At 40.2% G+C, this 15741-nt stretch overlaps 1 protein-coding gene across 26 annotated transcripts in view; it reads left to right on the forward strand.

The window, feature by feature from the left end:
- The window catches only part of IRF2 (interferon regulatory factor 2), a 141740-nt gene that overhangs the window by 75369 nt on the left and 50630 nt on the right, over positions 1–15741 (forward strand). For all 26 annotated transcript variants that reach the window (XM_069096298.1, XM_069096165.1, XM_069096347.1 and 23 more), the window contains one exon: positions 10464–10556. In XM_069096298.1, the coding sequence (XP_068952399.1) occupies positions 10464–10556 (93 nt within the window). The remainder of the gene's footprint in view (positions 1–10463; positions 10557–15741) is intronic.

Consider the following 15741-nt stretch of genomic DNA (forward strand, 5'->3'; position numbering starts at 1 on the left):
TTACATTGTTACACCTTAATTTATTGAGCCATTCCCCAGTAGATGGGCACCCACTTAGTTTTCCATTTGGGCTACTATGAAAAGTGTGGCTATAAATATTTTTGCATACATGCGTCCTTTTCCTCTTTTTTCATCTAGAACAATTTAAAAACCTCAACAGTGGGCAATGTCAGAAAATATCTTTCTAAGGAACATATATTTTTGAATTTGAAATCTGACTTTCTGATTTCTGACTGGTCAGCTGTAGAAAAATCAAAGGTCAAGCTTCCTGTTGGTAAAATTACTGGGTACCAAAATATATTACTATTATGTGGAATTTGAGTCTCAGATAGAGATGGCATGAGCAGCACAAGAAGAAGAGAGCCTAGTTCTGAATTTTTAGTCAATTGTGCCCTGTAAAAGCAATGTGAATAAATGAATTAAAGAACAAGTCAACTGGGGTGGCTAGGTGGTGCAGTGAATAGAGCACCAGCCCTGGAGTCAGGAGCACCTGAATTCAAATCTGGACTCAGACACTTAACACAAAAACTAGCCGTGTGACCTTGATCAAGTCACTTAACCTCAATTACCCTCCAAAAAGCAAAAAAAAAAAAAAAACAACCAAAAAACGAATGGATAAAAAAACTGCATTTATTAACCACCTACTATTTGCCAGGTACTACTCTGGGCCCTGAGGATAGATGGTCTCTGATTTCAAAAAGGGGAAAGCAGACTATAGGGGAATGGTTGCTAGAGAAATCAGTTCTGGTTTTCTAGGAGTTCCAGAGATGGTGAGTACAGCTATAAGGTGGTCCATAGTCAAGCTCTCCCAGAAACAGTGGTAGTATTGATTAGACTATTATTCTCAAAGCAAGAGGCAGAAAAGTGGAAGAAGGTTTATTGGGAGAGCTGAGTTTACATTTATTTCCTCACCAAGCAGGGCTACTTAGCTCCTGTATGGGAGTTCTAAAGTTGAATGAGTTAACTCTTCTGGTGAGGGGAAGGGAGGCATGATCTCTGGAGGGTGTTGTTGGAGGCTTGTGGTTTGTCTTTTTTTCTCAAAGAGGACCATGACATCAGGGAGATGATGACAGTACTTGCAGCTGAATTAAATTTGAGTGAGGGAGGCCTGTTCAAAGTCACCAGCCTCACCTCCAGAGACATCTGGATCTAGTGGCCAGACATCAGTCAGGATAACTAGAGATGGCCCAGGATGGCCTTTTTAAGCTAAGGTCTTTTCAAGTTCTCACTTTGAGTGAGGCAACGCCCATTCAGTCCCAAGCCCAAGATGATGCTTATTCTAATTGGCTGGATGAGTTGAGAAGTGTGGTCTGAGGCTGACTAGCTTTGTAGAGTAGGTTAGGTGTTTGCACTCACTCCAAATCAGAACTTCCATCACTGAGATCCACACCCTTGCAGTGTTGTTGTGAGGCTCAGATGAGGCAGTATTTGTAAAAAGTCCTTAGCACAGTGCCTTAGCACATAGTAAGCACTATAGAAATGCTTTTCCCCTTTCCTTTCTTTTCCCATTGACATTTTACTTGTGTTAAATAGAGGACCTTAGCAGGCTCCAGGTTAATTAGCCTGCCCAGTTACAACTGCAAAATGAATTCTATTGGTAGCAATGATAGCTGGACACCAGAGTAGACTATATTGTGAAACAGGACTTTTTTTTTTTTAGTTGCAATTCCCTCTAATAAAACCAAGAGAAAACCCTTAATTGAGAAACCAGGAGTGACAGTGATGCCAAGAAATTCTTAATAACTTGATTGTATTCAGTCTGATTTCTAGCATGGATCTGGGATTTCATGGAATTCTAGAAATTAAACACTGGAAGTAACCTTAGAGATCACGAAATACAATGTGATTATTATTACTATTTATAGATAGGGTAACTGAGTCCCATTTGCAATATTTCCAGTTTTCACATTTTAGAATGTGAATCCCATGTAAATTTGCTTTCCATTCCTGATAAAATGAGGTATGGGGAAATATGTTCAGTGTGGCCTCTGAGCAGAAAGGACTGACTTGAATCCTGGAAGTATGAGATGCGTGTTCTTCCAGTTATGAGGCAAGTGAATTGTGTAATCTTGGGCAAGCACTGATACTCTTTGACCTTAGTTCCTTCATCTGTAAAATGAGGGCGCTGAAAAAGATGATCTTTAAAATCCCATGCAGTTCTGAAATTCTGTGAAATTAATTACAAAGTAATAGGCACTGTGATAGTTACCATGGAGGGACATAATATAGATAAATAAAATTACAGAATTTTAGAACTCAAAGGGACTCTGGTAGCCATCCATAGTTAACCCATATCTGAAAAATACGCCTTTCTACAATATACCTGACAAATGGAAATCTACCAGTAATTCCTGCCTTCAGGGAGTTTACCATCTGATTAGTAGGTATGCCCACATACAATGGTATGATTAGTGGTATGCCCCACACAATGTTGCCTTATAGCCAAACCCCACTCCAATATTAAACTGCCATCTATAATATCATCCAACCAGTGCCAGACAATCCTACCTCAAGCCTGTTGCCCAGTTTTAAAGTTTATTCATTTTGGAGTTGTTAGCCTGGTTAGTCTAGACCTGGACTCGGACTTTAGAGGATTCATTTTTGGGAATAGCTGAAGAAAAAGTAGGAAAAACAGGTTTGGAGCATCAAAGACCTTGAATGTGCTTCTTTGCCTTCCTGTCATCCCCTTCCTCTGGCCCTAAACTGACCAGACACATCCAACTGCTCAACTCTCACATCACTTGGATGGGTTAGGAATCAATTCAATTGAATAGCTTTTTATTTAAATACCTACTATGTGCCAGTCACTGCACTAATCTTACAATCTAATGGGGGGAAAGAAACAAAAGGAAGCTGGAAAGGGGTTGGGTGGAAGGCACACTATGTTCTGAGAGTTAGCCAGGAAAGTCCCATCCCTGCCTCTACAAAGAAAAGGAACTTAATGCTCTACCCTCTAGCCTTCCAGTCAGAGGAAAGAGGAGACTGAGAGATCTGGGAAAGTAATGAGGTTACAAGACTGAATTAGGCAGCAAGAAGAGGAGATTTTCAGTGATACCAGCTTATCCTGGAAGGGACACCTTCTTCCCTGGTGTTGAAACCAAGCAGAGCTGCAGATAAAAAAAGGAGAGTGAGATGAGAAGCTGGTGTCATGGAGGACCATCAGGCTTTACCCCTTCTGCTACTGCATCCTAACATCCTATAAAACTTGACATCTGCCCAGTTTCTATGCCCTGTATATGCCATATATGCTCCCCATATATGCCCCACTATCATCTGACCTGTTGATATCACTGAAAAACCTCCTAGACTATATCATCTGCCCAGCCACAGAACCCTTTGGTCTTCTGGGTATTTTTGTCCATCTTATAGCCGGACTCTCTTTTATATACTGTCTCCTTTAGTTAAGAGTGTGTGCTTCTTGAAGGGAGGTACTGGATTCTTTTCTCCGATGACCCCAGTACTTGGCACATAGTAAACACTTAAAAATACCTTGTAATTCATTCATTTAGCCAAGGAGTTATTGGGTAACTGTTAAAAGATTTCTTAACAGGGGAGTGACGTGGTCAAAGCTGATTTAGGAATATTGACTTGCCAGTTCCATACAAGAAAAATGGAAAAGAGATAAGACTGGTAGGCTGCTACGATATTTATTCATGAGATAATATGGGCCTGAATTAAAGCCATAGCAATGACAATATAAGGCAAAGAATTCATGAGAGGCTTTACAAAAAAAGACAGAACTTGGTGCCTAATTTCAGCTTGCCAGATCGCATGGTACAATAGAGACAATAGCTCTGATGCAGTAAGTTCTTTTGGTTGAAAATACTATTTATGCACAGGAAACAGTGTGGATCAATCAGCAAATAGCATTACTCAGATAGCTTGAGTTAGTAATGTTATCTTGTTTTTTAGAAGGCAAAAACATAGGATTTAGAATGAAAGGAAACCTAAAAGGTCATTTAGTCCCACCTCTCATTTTAGATAGGAGGAAACAAAGACACACAGAGCTGTAAAAGGACTTTTTTGAGATTTGGGAGAGCTAGGACTTGAACCCAGGACTTTTGACTCCAAATCTTTCTACTACACTAACCTTATTTTCCAACACATTAAACTTCGCTTGACATTTCAAATTAAATTGACTGAAAGCTCATTATCTTTATAGCATAATCATCACTTTTATTCACTTAATTTCCAGGGCTGTGAGAGCTACAGGAGATAACATAAGTATAGAACTTTGAAAACCTTAAGATTCTATATAAATTCTAGTGAGGATGATTATTATTGTTATTGGTGGTGGTAGTAGGAGTTCCAAAAATATCATATCATTCAGTTAATCTGTAAGCATTTTTTAGTAGAACCAAAAGTATCATTTAGTTAATCAAGCAATAAACTTTTATTAAATGCCTACTATGTGCCAGGAATTGTGCTAGAGATTTAAAAGGAGGCAAAATATAGTCCCTCAAAGAGTCCCTCATAGAGTCCTTAACATGGAGCTCTGGAGCATGAGACGTCCATTGTCAGACATGGTAGAAGTGTGGGTTTTCTTATATGTGACTCTGCTTGCTTATCACAAGGGAGGTTTTTAAAAAAATGTTGGGAGGGACTGTTAGGGAGGACAGAGGTAGGCTAGTGATACCAGTGGTGGGATAAAAAAAAAAGAAGGAATATTAGTGTCAGTGAAGCATTTCTTTTTGAGGGGGAAAGGCAAGGCAATTGGGGTTAAGTGACTTGCCAAAGGTCACACAGCTAGTAAGTATGTCAAGTGTCTGAGGCCAGATTTGAACTCAGGTCTTCCTGACTCCAGGGCTGTTGCTCTGTTCACTGTGCCACCTAGCTGCCCCCTTTTTTTGAGGGGGAAGGTGAAGCAGTTTTTTTTTGGAGGGGGGAAGGCAAGGCAATTAGGGTTGTGACTTGCCCAAGGTCACACAGCTAATAATCATGTCAAGTGTCTGAGGCCAGATTTGAACTCAGGTCCTCCTGACTCCAGGGCTGGTGCTCTATTCATTCACTGTGCCACTTAGCTGCCCCCTTTTTCGAGGGGGGAAGGTGAAGCATTTTTTAAATTCTAGGAGATAACAGAAACTATTTTTAGAGTGAAATACAGATAAGAGGGACGGTTTTGGAACTAGCAGGCTGAATTTATTTTACAAATTTTATATATATATGTATATGTACATACACATACATATATGTATACATGCATATGCACGTATGTATGTATGTCTATATCTATCATTTATAAAATCTAAGTAGATGTAATAGAGATTTGCAGTTTGCTATCCAATCTTATTATTCTGTTCTTTGCATTTGTTAATGTCTGTCAAATACAGAATAACAAAATTTCATAATTAAATACAATTAAACCTAAGTAATGAATGAAATGGTTTAGGTAGTGTTGCTTTGAAGGATTCATTTCACTCCTCAAGACCTCCACACCTCCCCCCTCCCCTTTGACCGTTATTTAACCAAGAAAATTGAGGCCACTTGACATGAGCTCCTTCTCCCATTCTTCACCTCTCAGATTGCTGACATAATGCCCCACTCTCTCTTCTTCTCCAGTCTCTGACGGAGTTGGCTCGTCGCCTTGAGCACAGGTCTGGCCCTATGGCTCCCATACTCAAATCACCTCTAGACACTACCGATTCCCTGTAGGATAAAATGTAAACCCTGTTCAGTTTTGAAAGTCCTTCACAACCTAGCCCCATCTCATCTTCACATTCTCTTTGGACATTTCTCCCCCTCTCACACTTTTCCCCTAAGCAATACAAATTGACCTTTTTCTTTTCTTTTTTGAAGGGGAAAGGCAGAGCTTTTGGGTTAAGTGACTTGCCCAAGGTCACACAGCTAATACGTATCAAGTGTCTGAGGTCGCATTTGAACTCAGGTCCTCCTGACTCCAGGGCCAGTGCTCTATTTACGATGCCACTCTTTTCTTTTTCTTCACAAGTGACACTGAATCTCCTTTTTAGTGTATTCAAAACATTGCCCTAGCCAGGGGTGGGGGCAGGTTCCCCAGCCCTGCTAGATCTTCTAGGAAATGCAAAAAAGTAAGATTGAATTCTTGTTCTTAAGTAGCAATTCTCCTCTAGTTGGGGAGATAGGGTAAAAAATACATACGTTCTAGCCTTGTGACCTTGGGCAAGTTGCTTAACCCCAATTGCCCTCCAAAAAGAAAAAAAAAACGTTAAATAATAATACTATTATTTACTAATACTATAATTGCTATTTTACTAATGCCAAAACAGTAATAAGTTAAATAAGAGTTAGGTAGCACTATAATGAAGAATAACAAAGAATTTCACAAAATAATCTCATAGGTTAATACAGGATCAGTTGCTAAATTTGTGATTTTAATGGGCCAACTCAATGCTCTCAGGCTTAAGAAGTCAGACTGAATTGGTGTGGGGACATTCCATATGTAGGAGGTGAATCTTGATCTGGATTTTGAAGGATGGGTATTAGTCAGGCTGAGAGGAGAAGAGGGTCATTTCAAGTAGGGGGTGAAGGGAAGGCATGGCTGTGGGCCAACACAAGGTAGTTTGGGCGGGGAAGATGTTGAGTAGACCTATTGGTATGAAGTGGTTGGTTTTGGAAAAGAGTAATGAGTGATAATTAAAAAAAAATATGTCTGAGCCACAAATCTAGCATGTGAGGGATAATCTCTACTATATCTTTAATTGGTCTAATAACCTTTTAAATGGCTTCATGTTAGGTTTTTAAGCTTAGTATGTGTTGATTGAGATCCTTTTTAAGAAGGGAAGCATATGTGTTCTTGAAACAGTGGTAACTATTGAGAATCCAGGTTGTCAAATGCTATAAATCTCTTTCTGAGCCCAGCTCTTAGATATAGACTTGGAAAATGGGATGATGAAGAGGAATGAATGAATGAATGAATGAAAGAGCATTTATTACATATCTACTGTGCTATGTGACAGACTGGAGGAATACAGAAATAAAGAAAGACCAACAGTTTCTTCTCTAAAGTAATTTACATTCCGATGGAAGAAACAAATGTAAGAGAGCAATGTCCAGGGAAGGGTACTTTGGTTCAGGGAGTTACAGGTCCCTGTTACAGGGAGCTGACTGATGGCTGGGTGGACAGCTGCATCTGATGGGAAGTGTGTTCTAAGTGTGGGACCAGGTAATGAGTGGTTTAGGTGGCTTTGTGATCCTTCACTCATCGATCAGTTTAGCTTAATCCCAGGGCGAGAGTCCCAGTGCTGAGTGTGTTTATTTTTATAAGGGAAAGGGAAGAAAATTTACCGGAAATATGTTAGTCTTATTTATTTTTGGGGCTAAACTTGGTGAAAAGCAAATCAGGCATTATCTCTAAATGTGCTTGGGACCTTCTTCTCATTCCTGTGACTTTGTGTGGCTACTAAGAGAGCTTGTGGGTGGCTATCCACCAGTCATTCCACACTCTCTCTGTGTGAATGAGCCTTCTTTTTTCCTGTTTATACACTTCTCTTTATAAACTGACTTTGTTTATATATTACTGATCTTTCATAATTTTTTGCCTGTAACGTGCTACAGTTTGCTCATTTTTACTCTGTGTGGAGATGGGATGAGAATGCCCAGAAATCAGGAACACACTTTTAATTTTGTAAACCTGCTATTGAAGGTAGATCAGGAAAGACTTCTTGGAAAGGAATTTTAAAGGAGAACTTTAAAGGAGAGAAGACTTGTGTTGGTTGATTAAAGGGAATTTCTAGGTATAAAATAATTAGTAGAATTGAGATAGGATGAAAGAGAGAAACAAACAGACAGAGAATGTTTTATTAAAACCAAAAGGGTGACAGAAGACTAAAGAACTTGTAAAGTGGACATAGTTTTTTATCCAGGATATATTAATGAATTAATGAAAGATAGCATTTATGTAGGACCTACTATGTTCCAGGCAGTGCCCTAAGTGCTGGGGATACAACTACAAAAGGGAGACATTCCTTGACCTCAAAGTGTTTACATTCTAATCAAGGAAAGTCTCTCTGAAATTGCGTGTGTGAGTATACATATATATGAAACAAAATAGAGATTGCTATGTAGATATATGCTAATATATCTATATAGAGATAGTAGTTTATATATGATATATCTACCTACAGATATTGATATATCATGTATTTTATGTATATTGATAAATTGATCTCTATCTCTGTTTTGTTTCCTATATATTGATCTCTATCAATCTTTCTCTCCCCCCCATATCTGCCTGCCTGTCTATCATCTATCTATCTATCTATCTATCTGTCTATCTATCTATCTATCTATCTATCTATCTATCTATCTATCTATCTATCATCTATCTAACTCTATATCTATCTATCCATCTATCCATCTATTCATCTTCCTACCTACTTGCCTATCTACCTACCTACTTACCTACCTACCTATCTATCTGTCTGTCTGTCTGTCTTTCTATTCACTATGTGATGGAGAAGGAAGGGAGTATTGGTCTGGCTAGACGCAGGGCCTGTGAGTGGATCTATAGGTCCAAAGGTTCCCGTGCCTTTTCCAGTAGCAGTGGTCAAGTTGATTTGGCTGCTGTTCCCAGAGCAAAAGGAAATGAGAGGGGAAGAAGTGACAGAGGGGAGGATGGGGTAGATAACAATTTGTCCAGGTGAGCCCAAGTCTTCTGGAAGATGACAAGACAGGATGTGTCCTGGGGCTGACTAGATAGGGTGCTTTGGAGTATTTATATGCACTTTTTTTTTTTTTGGCTTTTTTGGAGGGGGGAAGGCAGGGCAATTGGGGTTAAGTGACTTGCCCAAGGTCACACCGCTAGCTAGTGTTAAGTGTCTGAGGCCGAATTTGAACTCAGGTCCTCCTGACTCCAGGGCCAGGACTCTATTCACTGCACCATCTAGACAACCTATTAATAGTTTTATTTTATTTTTTTTTTTTTGTTTATATGCACTTTTGATCCTATATGGTGGCAAATGGAAGGGGCACATGAGAATTAAAATGAATGATTAATTTAGGGTTTTAAAATGCCATGTTAACAATTTATAGCATATATGTTGTATGAGGAAGCTAAGATAGCTAAGTAGATAGAGCACTAGGCCTGGAGTAAGGAAGACCTGAGTTCAAATCTGTCCTCAGACACTTACTAGCTGTGTGCCCCTGGGTAAGTCACTTAACTTCTGTTTGTCTTAATATGCTGGAGGATGAAATGGCAAACCACTTTGCCATTACCATGATTCACGAAGTCACAAAAAGTCAAATATGACTGAATGACTGAAGCACAAGTAAATACGGTGCTTCAGATAACAAAAAGGCTCAGAATGACTATAAAGGCTCCAAATACTTGCCAGAATTGCAGCACCACAGATTTAGTGATAGAAGAGACATGTAATTCAACTCCTTCATTTTACATAGAAGAAAACCAAAGCCAGAGGAGGTTAGGTTTCTTGTCTAAGCTTACACAGCTAGTATCAGAGGTGAGATTTGAATTCAGGTCCTTTGACTTTAGAGCCAGAGTGCTTTTCATAATACCACACTCCTTCCTCATCTCAGTTATGCCTTTAATGGTCATCTCCCTATTCTTGAAGTATAGAATTGGGATATTTAAAAATATCTGGTCTAAAACACAAGCTAAGTATCTGAAATTGTGTCTGTGTGATGGTGGGGTATGCCTCAAGGCAGATGAATAGATTGTTTTTAAAAATATTTTTTGGGGCAGCCAGGTAGCACAGCGAGTAAGAGCACCGGCTCCAGTGTCGGGATGACATGTGGATCGAATCCAGGCTCAGACACTTATTACCCACCCAGAAACACCTGGCCGTGTAATCTTGAGCAAGTTACTTAACCCCAACTGCTTAGGGGCGGCCAGGTGGCTCAGCGAGTAAGAGCACGGGCTCCAGTGTCAGGATGACCTGGGGATCAAATCTGGGCTCAGATACTCAGCACCACACCCAGAAATAACTGGCCGTGTAACCTTGAGGAAGTTACTTACCCCCGATTGCTTTAAAAAAAAATATAATATATGTATATATATATTTAATATTTTTCTTTTTGCTTTTTGGAAGGGGGAAGATAGGGCAATTGGGGTTAAGTGACTTGCCCAAGGTCACACAGCTAGTCTTGTGTTATGTATCTGAGGCCAGATTTGAACTCAGGTCCTCCTGACTCCAGGGCAGGTGCTCTAGAATAGATTGGTTTTAGGGAATTTTTGCTGTCTAGACATCTATCTGGATGGATGAGCTGGCAATCCCACCTGTCAGCTGATATAAAATGGACCAGGTAACGGATGCTCTCCCCTATACTATGCAAGGGAGAATGGGTTTTGACCCTGAAATGGAAAATAAACGATTATCTACAATACAAAGAGCCAGAATTTACTTTTTTTCTGCAAATTGTACCTTTGGAGATAGATGTAGAAGTCAGAGAAGAATGCAGAACTGTCTTCTATAACTGCGAATCCAGCTGTAAAACCATCTGATGTGGTCTTTTTCCTTCTTTAAAAGGGAACTATGCCTGTGGAAAGGATGCGAATGCGCCCATGGCTGGAAGAACAAATAAACTCAAATACAATACCAGGGCTAAAATGGTTAAGCAAGGTAAGCTGGTTGTTTCTGTGTGCGTGGGAGGCTGTGTGTGTTCGTGTGAGCTTATGCATGTGGTCAGATGAAAATCAGAGGAAGCCTGATGTCCACATCCTTACAATAAGAGACCAAGTCAATTGCTTGCTAACTTCAAAAACAGAAAGCTAGGCAGATGTGACTTGCTGTGATTGGGGGCTTTTTGAGTTCTTACTAACTTGAGTTTCTTAACCTTGGGATGACAATTTTGTTTCTCATGTCTTTCTCTATAGTTATGGGTCTTTTCCTCCCTTTTTGCATTCCTCATCTTCCTTCTGATGCTCCTTCCCCCGATGTCCTTTCCTACTAGAATATACTTCTTGAGACAGAAAAGGTGAAGAAGGCCAGCCTCCAGAGGATTTCAGAGTTGGGAGGGACCTTTAGACTTCACCAAAGTTATTTTTTGTAACTTAGATTAACGTTAACTTAAATAACATTGGAGAATGTTATTTTATACTTTAGGAAACTGAGGCCCAGAGATAAAATATCTCACTCAAAATGCTCAGTGACAGAGCAGAGATTCAACCCCAAATTTCTGACTCTCAATCAAGACTGTTTCCACCATACCATCGTACTTCCCCATTGTAACCCTGAGCATGATTTCTGCTTGAATTTACTGTAAACTAGCTTGAAATAGGGAGTCCTTTGCCTGGAATCAGCACTCTCCTTTGTGAATGATTGTCTGCTTTTGGAATGGCCTCCTGGAAAAACATTGGAACCAGGACACAGGTCTGCAGCTGTGTGGCCTAAAGGATATTTGAGTCATACAAGCTTTTGGCTTTGACTAGGAAGTGTCCCCTGCCCGGTGGAGTAGGTATCACCAGTGGTGTGCCCCTGGTCTTGCTTGGGGTTAGGATAGGACCTTCCTCCTCCTGTTTTAAATGGCCTGGGACCTTTCCTTGGTAGGTTTTCAGTAGCCTTGTGGTCACTCAATAGAGCATCACTTAGAGTAGTTTAATTAAGGTAGTGCCCTCATTGTCCTAACTTTGATGATCAATGAAGTTCTCCAAGACCCAGGATTAGAATTTAAAGGCACAAGGAAACCTAGTGATCATCTAACCCAGACCTTTCATTTTACAAATGAGAAAGTAAAGGTCTAGAGGGTTATGATTTGCCCTGGATCACATAGATAGTGAATAGAAAAGCTGAGACTCCAACTCAGTGCTTTGGGATTCCAGTTTAACCAGTCAGTAAGCATTTGTTAAAGACCTACTATGTGCCAAGCCCTATGCTAAGTGCTGGGGATACAAGAAGAGGCCAAAGATAGTCCCTGTCCTCAGGGCGCTTACAATCCAATGGAAAAATTCATTATTCTTTTCACTGTACTGTAAAACCTCATGTCTCATATATCACAGAGTAAACATTGCCTTTTTACTATTACTTTTCGAAACCCAAGGGCACTCCTTTAAATTCCAAATGGGTAGGTGTAGTACCAGTTCATTCCTCCCCCACTCTAACTGTGCTAATTATAATTCCATCTCTTAAACAGAATGCTTGTATTCCTTTATTAAATAATAATCTGAGTTTATGATAGGCACATATTAAATCAAGCAATTAAGAAATGTTTATTGTTCCCTTTTTGGGTGCAGTGCCCTAAGCCTACCTATTGGGAATAAAAGTATTCATTATGCTTTTGTTTTGTTTAAATAATAATTTTTTTTTAAGCAATTGGGGTTAAGTAACTTACTCAAGGTTACACGGCCAGTTATTTCTGGGTGTGGTGCCGAGTAGCTGAGCCCAGGATTCGATCCAGGTCATCCCGACATTGGAGCCGGTGTTCTTACTCACTGAGCCACCTGGCTGCCCCTAAGCAATTGGGGTTAAGTAACTTGCTCAAGGTTACACGGCCAGGTGTTTCTGGGTGGGTACTAAGTGTCTGAGCCCGGGATTCGATCTCCAGGTCATCCGGACACTGGAGCCGGTGCTCTTACTCGCTGTGCTACCTGGCCGCCCCTTGTTTAAATGATTTTTAAATGACAGGGTCTGGGTTCAAATTCTGGTTTTAACACTACTCAAAACTAAATCCAGTGCTCTCTGGCTAGAACAGAGTAGAGTGGGGAGACTGTTACCTCCCTTTGACTTGTTACTGCCTCTTTAAATTAGAATAGTTCTCAGTAGGGGCGGCTAGGTGGTGCAGTTGAATAGAGCACCAGACCTGGTGTCAGAAGGACCTGAGTTCAAATCCAGTTTCAGACACTTGATACACTTACTAGCTGTGTGACCTTGGGCAAGTCACTTAACCCTAATTGCCCTGCCTTCCCCCTCCAAAAAGAAAAAAAAAGAGTATTTCTTAGCACTGCTGAGTTATTGGTTTTTTTTTGAGATGGCCTCAGTTTCCTTCTCTGTAAAATGGTGATAATAATGCCTACAGCACCAACCTCACAGACTTGTTGTGAGAATCAATTGAGATTATCCATGATATCCATGAACTTTAAAGTGTCATATAAGCAGAACTTATTTTCATCAGGCAGCTAGGTGACGTGACACAGTGGTTAGATAGAGCAGTAGACCTGGAGTCGGGAAAACCTGACTTCAGATCTGGTTTCAGACACTTAAGAGCCGTTTGACCTTAGGCTAGTCACTCTGCCTGTCTCAGTTTCCTCATCTGTATAACAGGGATAATAATATTTGTAAAAGTGCTTAGCACTGTGCCTGGAACACAGTAGGTGATTAATAAATACTCATTTTCCTCCCTTTATTTTTAAAAATTTTATTACTTTTATTCTGAACTTAAGAAATGAAACAAGCATTTCTATAACATAGTAGAATTTTTTTTAAAAAGGTGATTGTAAATGAAGCTGCAAATTTATTACATATAATTTACTATTCCTTTCAAATATATATCAAATATATGATAAAGCTATCGTGTAACATTCTTTTTATTCCTTTTTTCCTTCCTGTTAGACACAAACATATGTACACACACATACATATATATGTAAAATAATTCTATACATACTTATATTTGTCAGTTCTTTTTCTGGATGCAGATAGCATCTTCCTTCATAGGTCCTTTGTAGTTAATTTGGGTATTTATAAGAGTCAAAATGACTTTGGCTCTTCAAACAATATTGCTTCCCTTTATTACCTGTGTAACCCTAGGAAAATCCTTCAAACTCTCATTGGTAAAAAGAAGGGATTGAATTAGATGATCATTAAGGTCCCCTTTCAGCTCTAAATCCACATTCCTGTTTCTTTGAGGGTCTGGGAGAGAGCGTAGAAAATTTACTGTTCTGAGACTTCTCTTATCATCGCCAAAAAAAAAAAAGTCATCACCAGGTGGTCAGCCTACCTGTGATTAACTAGGTGGTCTTCAGGGGAACAGAGTCAGTCTGTTACTGGGACCATGCTTTGAAGCCTTTCCAGCATAGTCAAACCTTCCAGAGCTTGCTCTCCTTTGGGATGGAATTCAGGAAGTGAGGGTCACCTCCCCATAGCCATGCAGGGGTCACCTTGCCTGTGCAGTCTTGCCTCAAGGCCAATGAGGGATGAAATAGCCTTTCTAGGTATCAGAAAGAAAGAGATTGGAAGTGAAGGGATCTGAATGCGAATCCTAATATACCTACATGACTTTGGATAAATCACTCACACATCTTTGGGCCTCAGTTTTCTTCACCTGTAAAATGGGATTTGACCAGATGACCTCTAGGGTCTCCTGTTCTAGTTCTGTCATGCTACTTAGGAGCCTCATTTCTTGGGGTTTTGGGGGGAGGTGGGACAGGACTGTGAATGAAGATGACATAAACAGGATCTCTTTGTTGGGGCAAATTTTGAATTGTGTGTGTGTGTGTGTGTGTGTATGTGTATGTGTGTGTATACACCTGTATGTATCAGAAGTCCATCGTTCCATACACAGTCCTCTTGTTCTTTTTTTTCTTTTTTCATATATTCAAATATTTGCGTTTGTTGATAATTAAGTTTTAAAAAGAAACTGTTAACAAATGAGAATAGGATTGGATGATTAGACTGGCCCCCAGACTGAGGTTTCCCCCTTAGGTGAGCTCGTGGCTCAACCTGTCCCTGCTACTTTCCCTCCTACATCAGGCAGTAGTTTCAGTCTTTCCACCTACAGTATTCTTTTGTAGATAAAATGGTATAGTAAGGTCTGGTCTACAAGCATTTATTAAGGGATTACTATGTGCCAGGAGCTGTAATAAGCACTGGGGAAACACAGAAAGCATCTCTCCCTGCCCCACAAAATCTGGCTCAAGTATTTTTTTTTCTTCTTTTTTTTTTTCTTTGGACAACTGGGGTTTTCTTGCAAAAATGCTAGAGTGGTTTGCCATTTCCTTATCCAGCTTATTTTACAGATGAGGAAAATGAGGCAAATAGGGTTAAGTGACTGGCCCAGGGTCACCCAGCTAGTAGGTATCTGAGGCTGAATTTGAACTCGGGTCCTTCTGACTCCAGGGATGGTGCTCTATCCACCGCATCACCTAGCTGCCCTTTGGCTGAGACATGGTTTCAGGTCTTGTTTCTGCCACTTATCAGCTGGAAAATCACTTTTGCTTCTGGCTCATTTTCTTCATCTGTAAAATGAGGTGACTATAAAGTGGATGGGCTGAGTAACCTGAAAGACCCTTTTTAGTTCTTCTATTCTGAGAGTCTATGAATTCTCCTGAGCGGTGGCTTTAAGGAACACTTTTCTTCCCCTATTTTTCAGCTATCGCTCAATTATAATTGCTCTCTCCTAATGCTGCTTACCCTTAATGGGCCTTGGCCTCCATCAGTCCCTGGGAGAAGAATAACATGAAAAAAAGGATCTGTGAATGCTCTGTTACTCTGACCTCTTTGGGGGCTATTATTATGTGGCAGTCGGTTCAAGTCAATGAATATTTATTGAACACCTCCTGTGGGCAAGGTACCATGACTCACAGTGGAAATCTGTCTGTGTTTGCACATGGCTTGATGGACTCTACCCAAGGGCATAGTCACTTAGGGATGTTCAGACCCACCCAGTCAATCTGCTCTGAAACAGGCCTGCCAATGGCAGGTTTCCTCAGACCCATCTGACTAGAATAAACAAAACAGTCAACCTGTTTGAAAGGAATCGCTAAATATTCAGCGTTTGCCTTTGAAAGGTGGCAGAATGTGTTCACACCTAGGGGTGTTTCTTCTCTTTAGTTTGAGGCAGAGTTAAATGAGTATTAAATGAAAGTTTTGG

Source organism: Petaurus breviceps, unplaced genomic scaffold (genome assembly GCF_028583685.1).
Source record: "Petaurus breviceps papuanus isolate PSGF00001 unplaced genomic scaffold, PetGlider_PUasm1.0 126, whole genome shotgun sequence".
In the NCBI taxonomy this organism is placed as follows: Eukaryota; Metazoa; Chordata; class Mammalia; order Diprotodontia; family Petauridae; genus Petaurus; species Petaurus breviceps.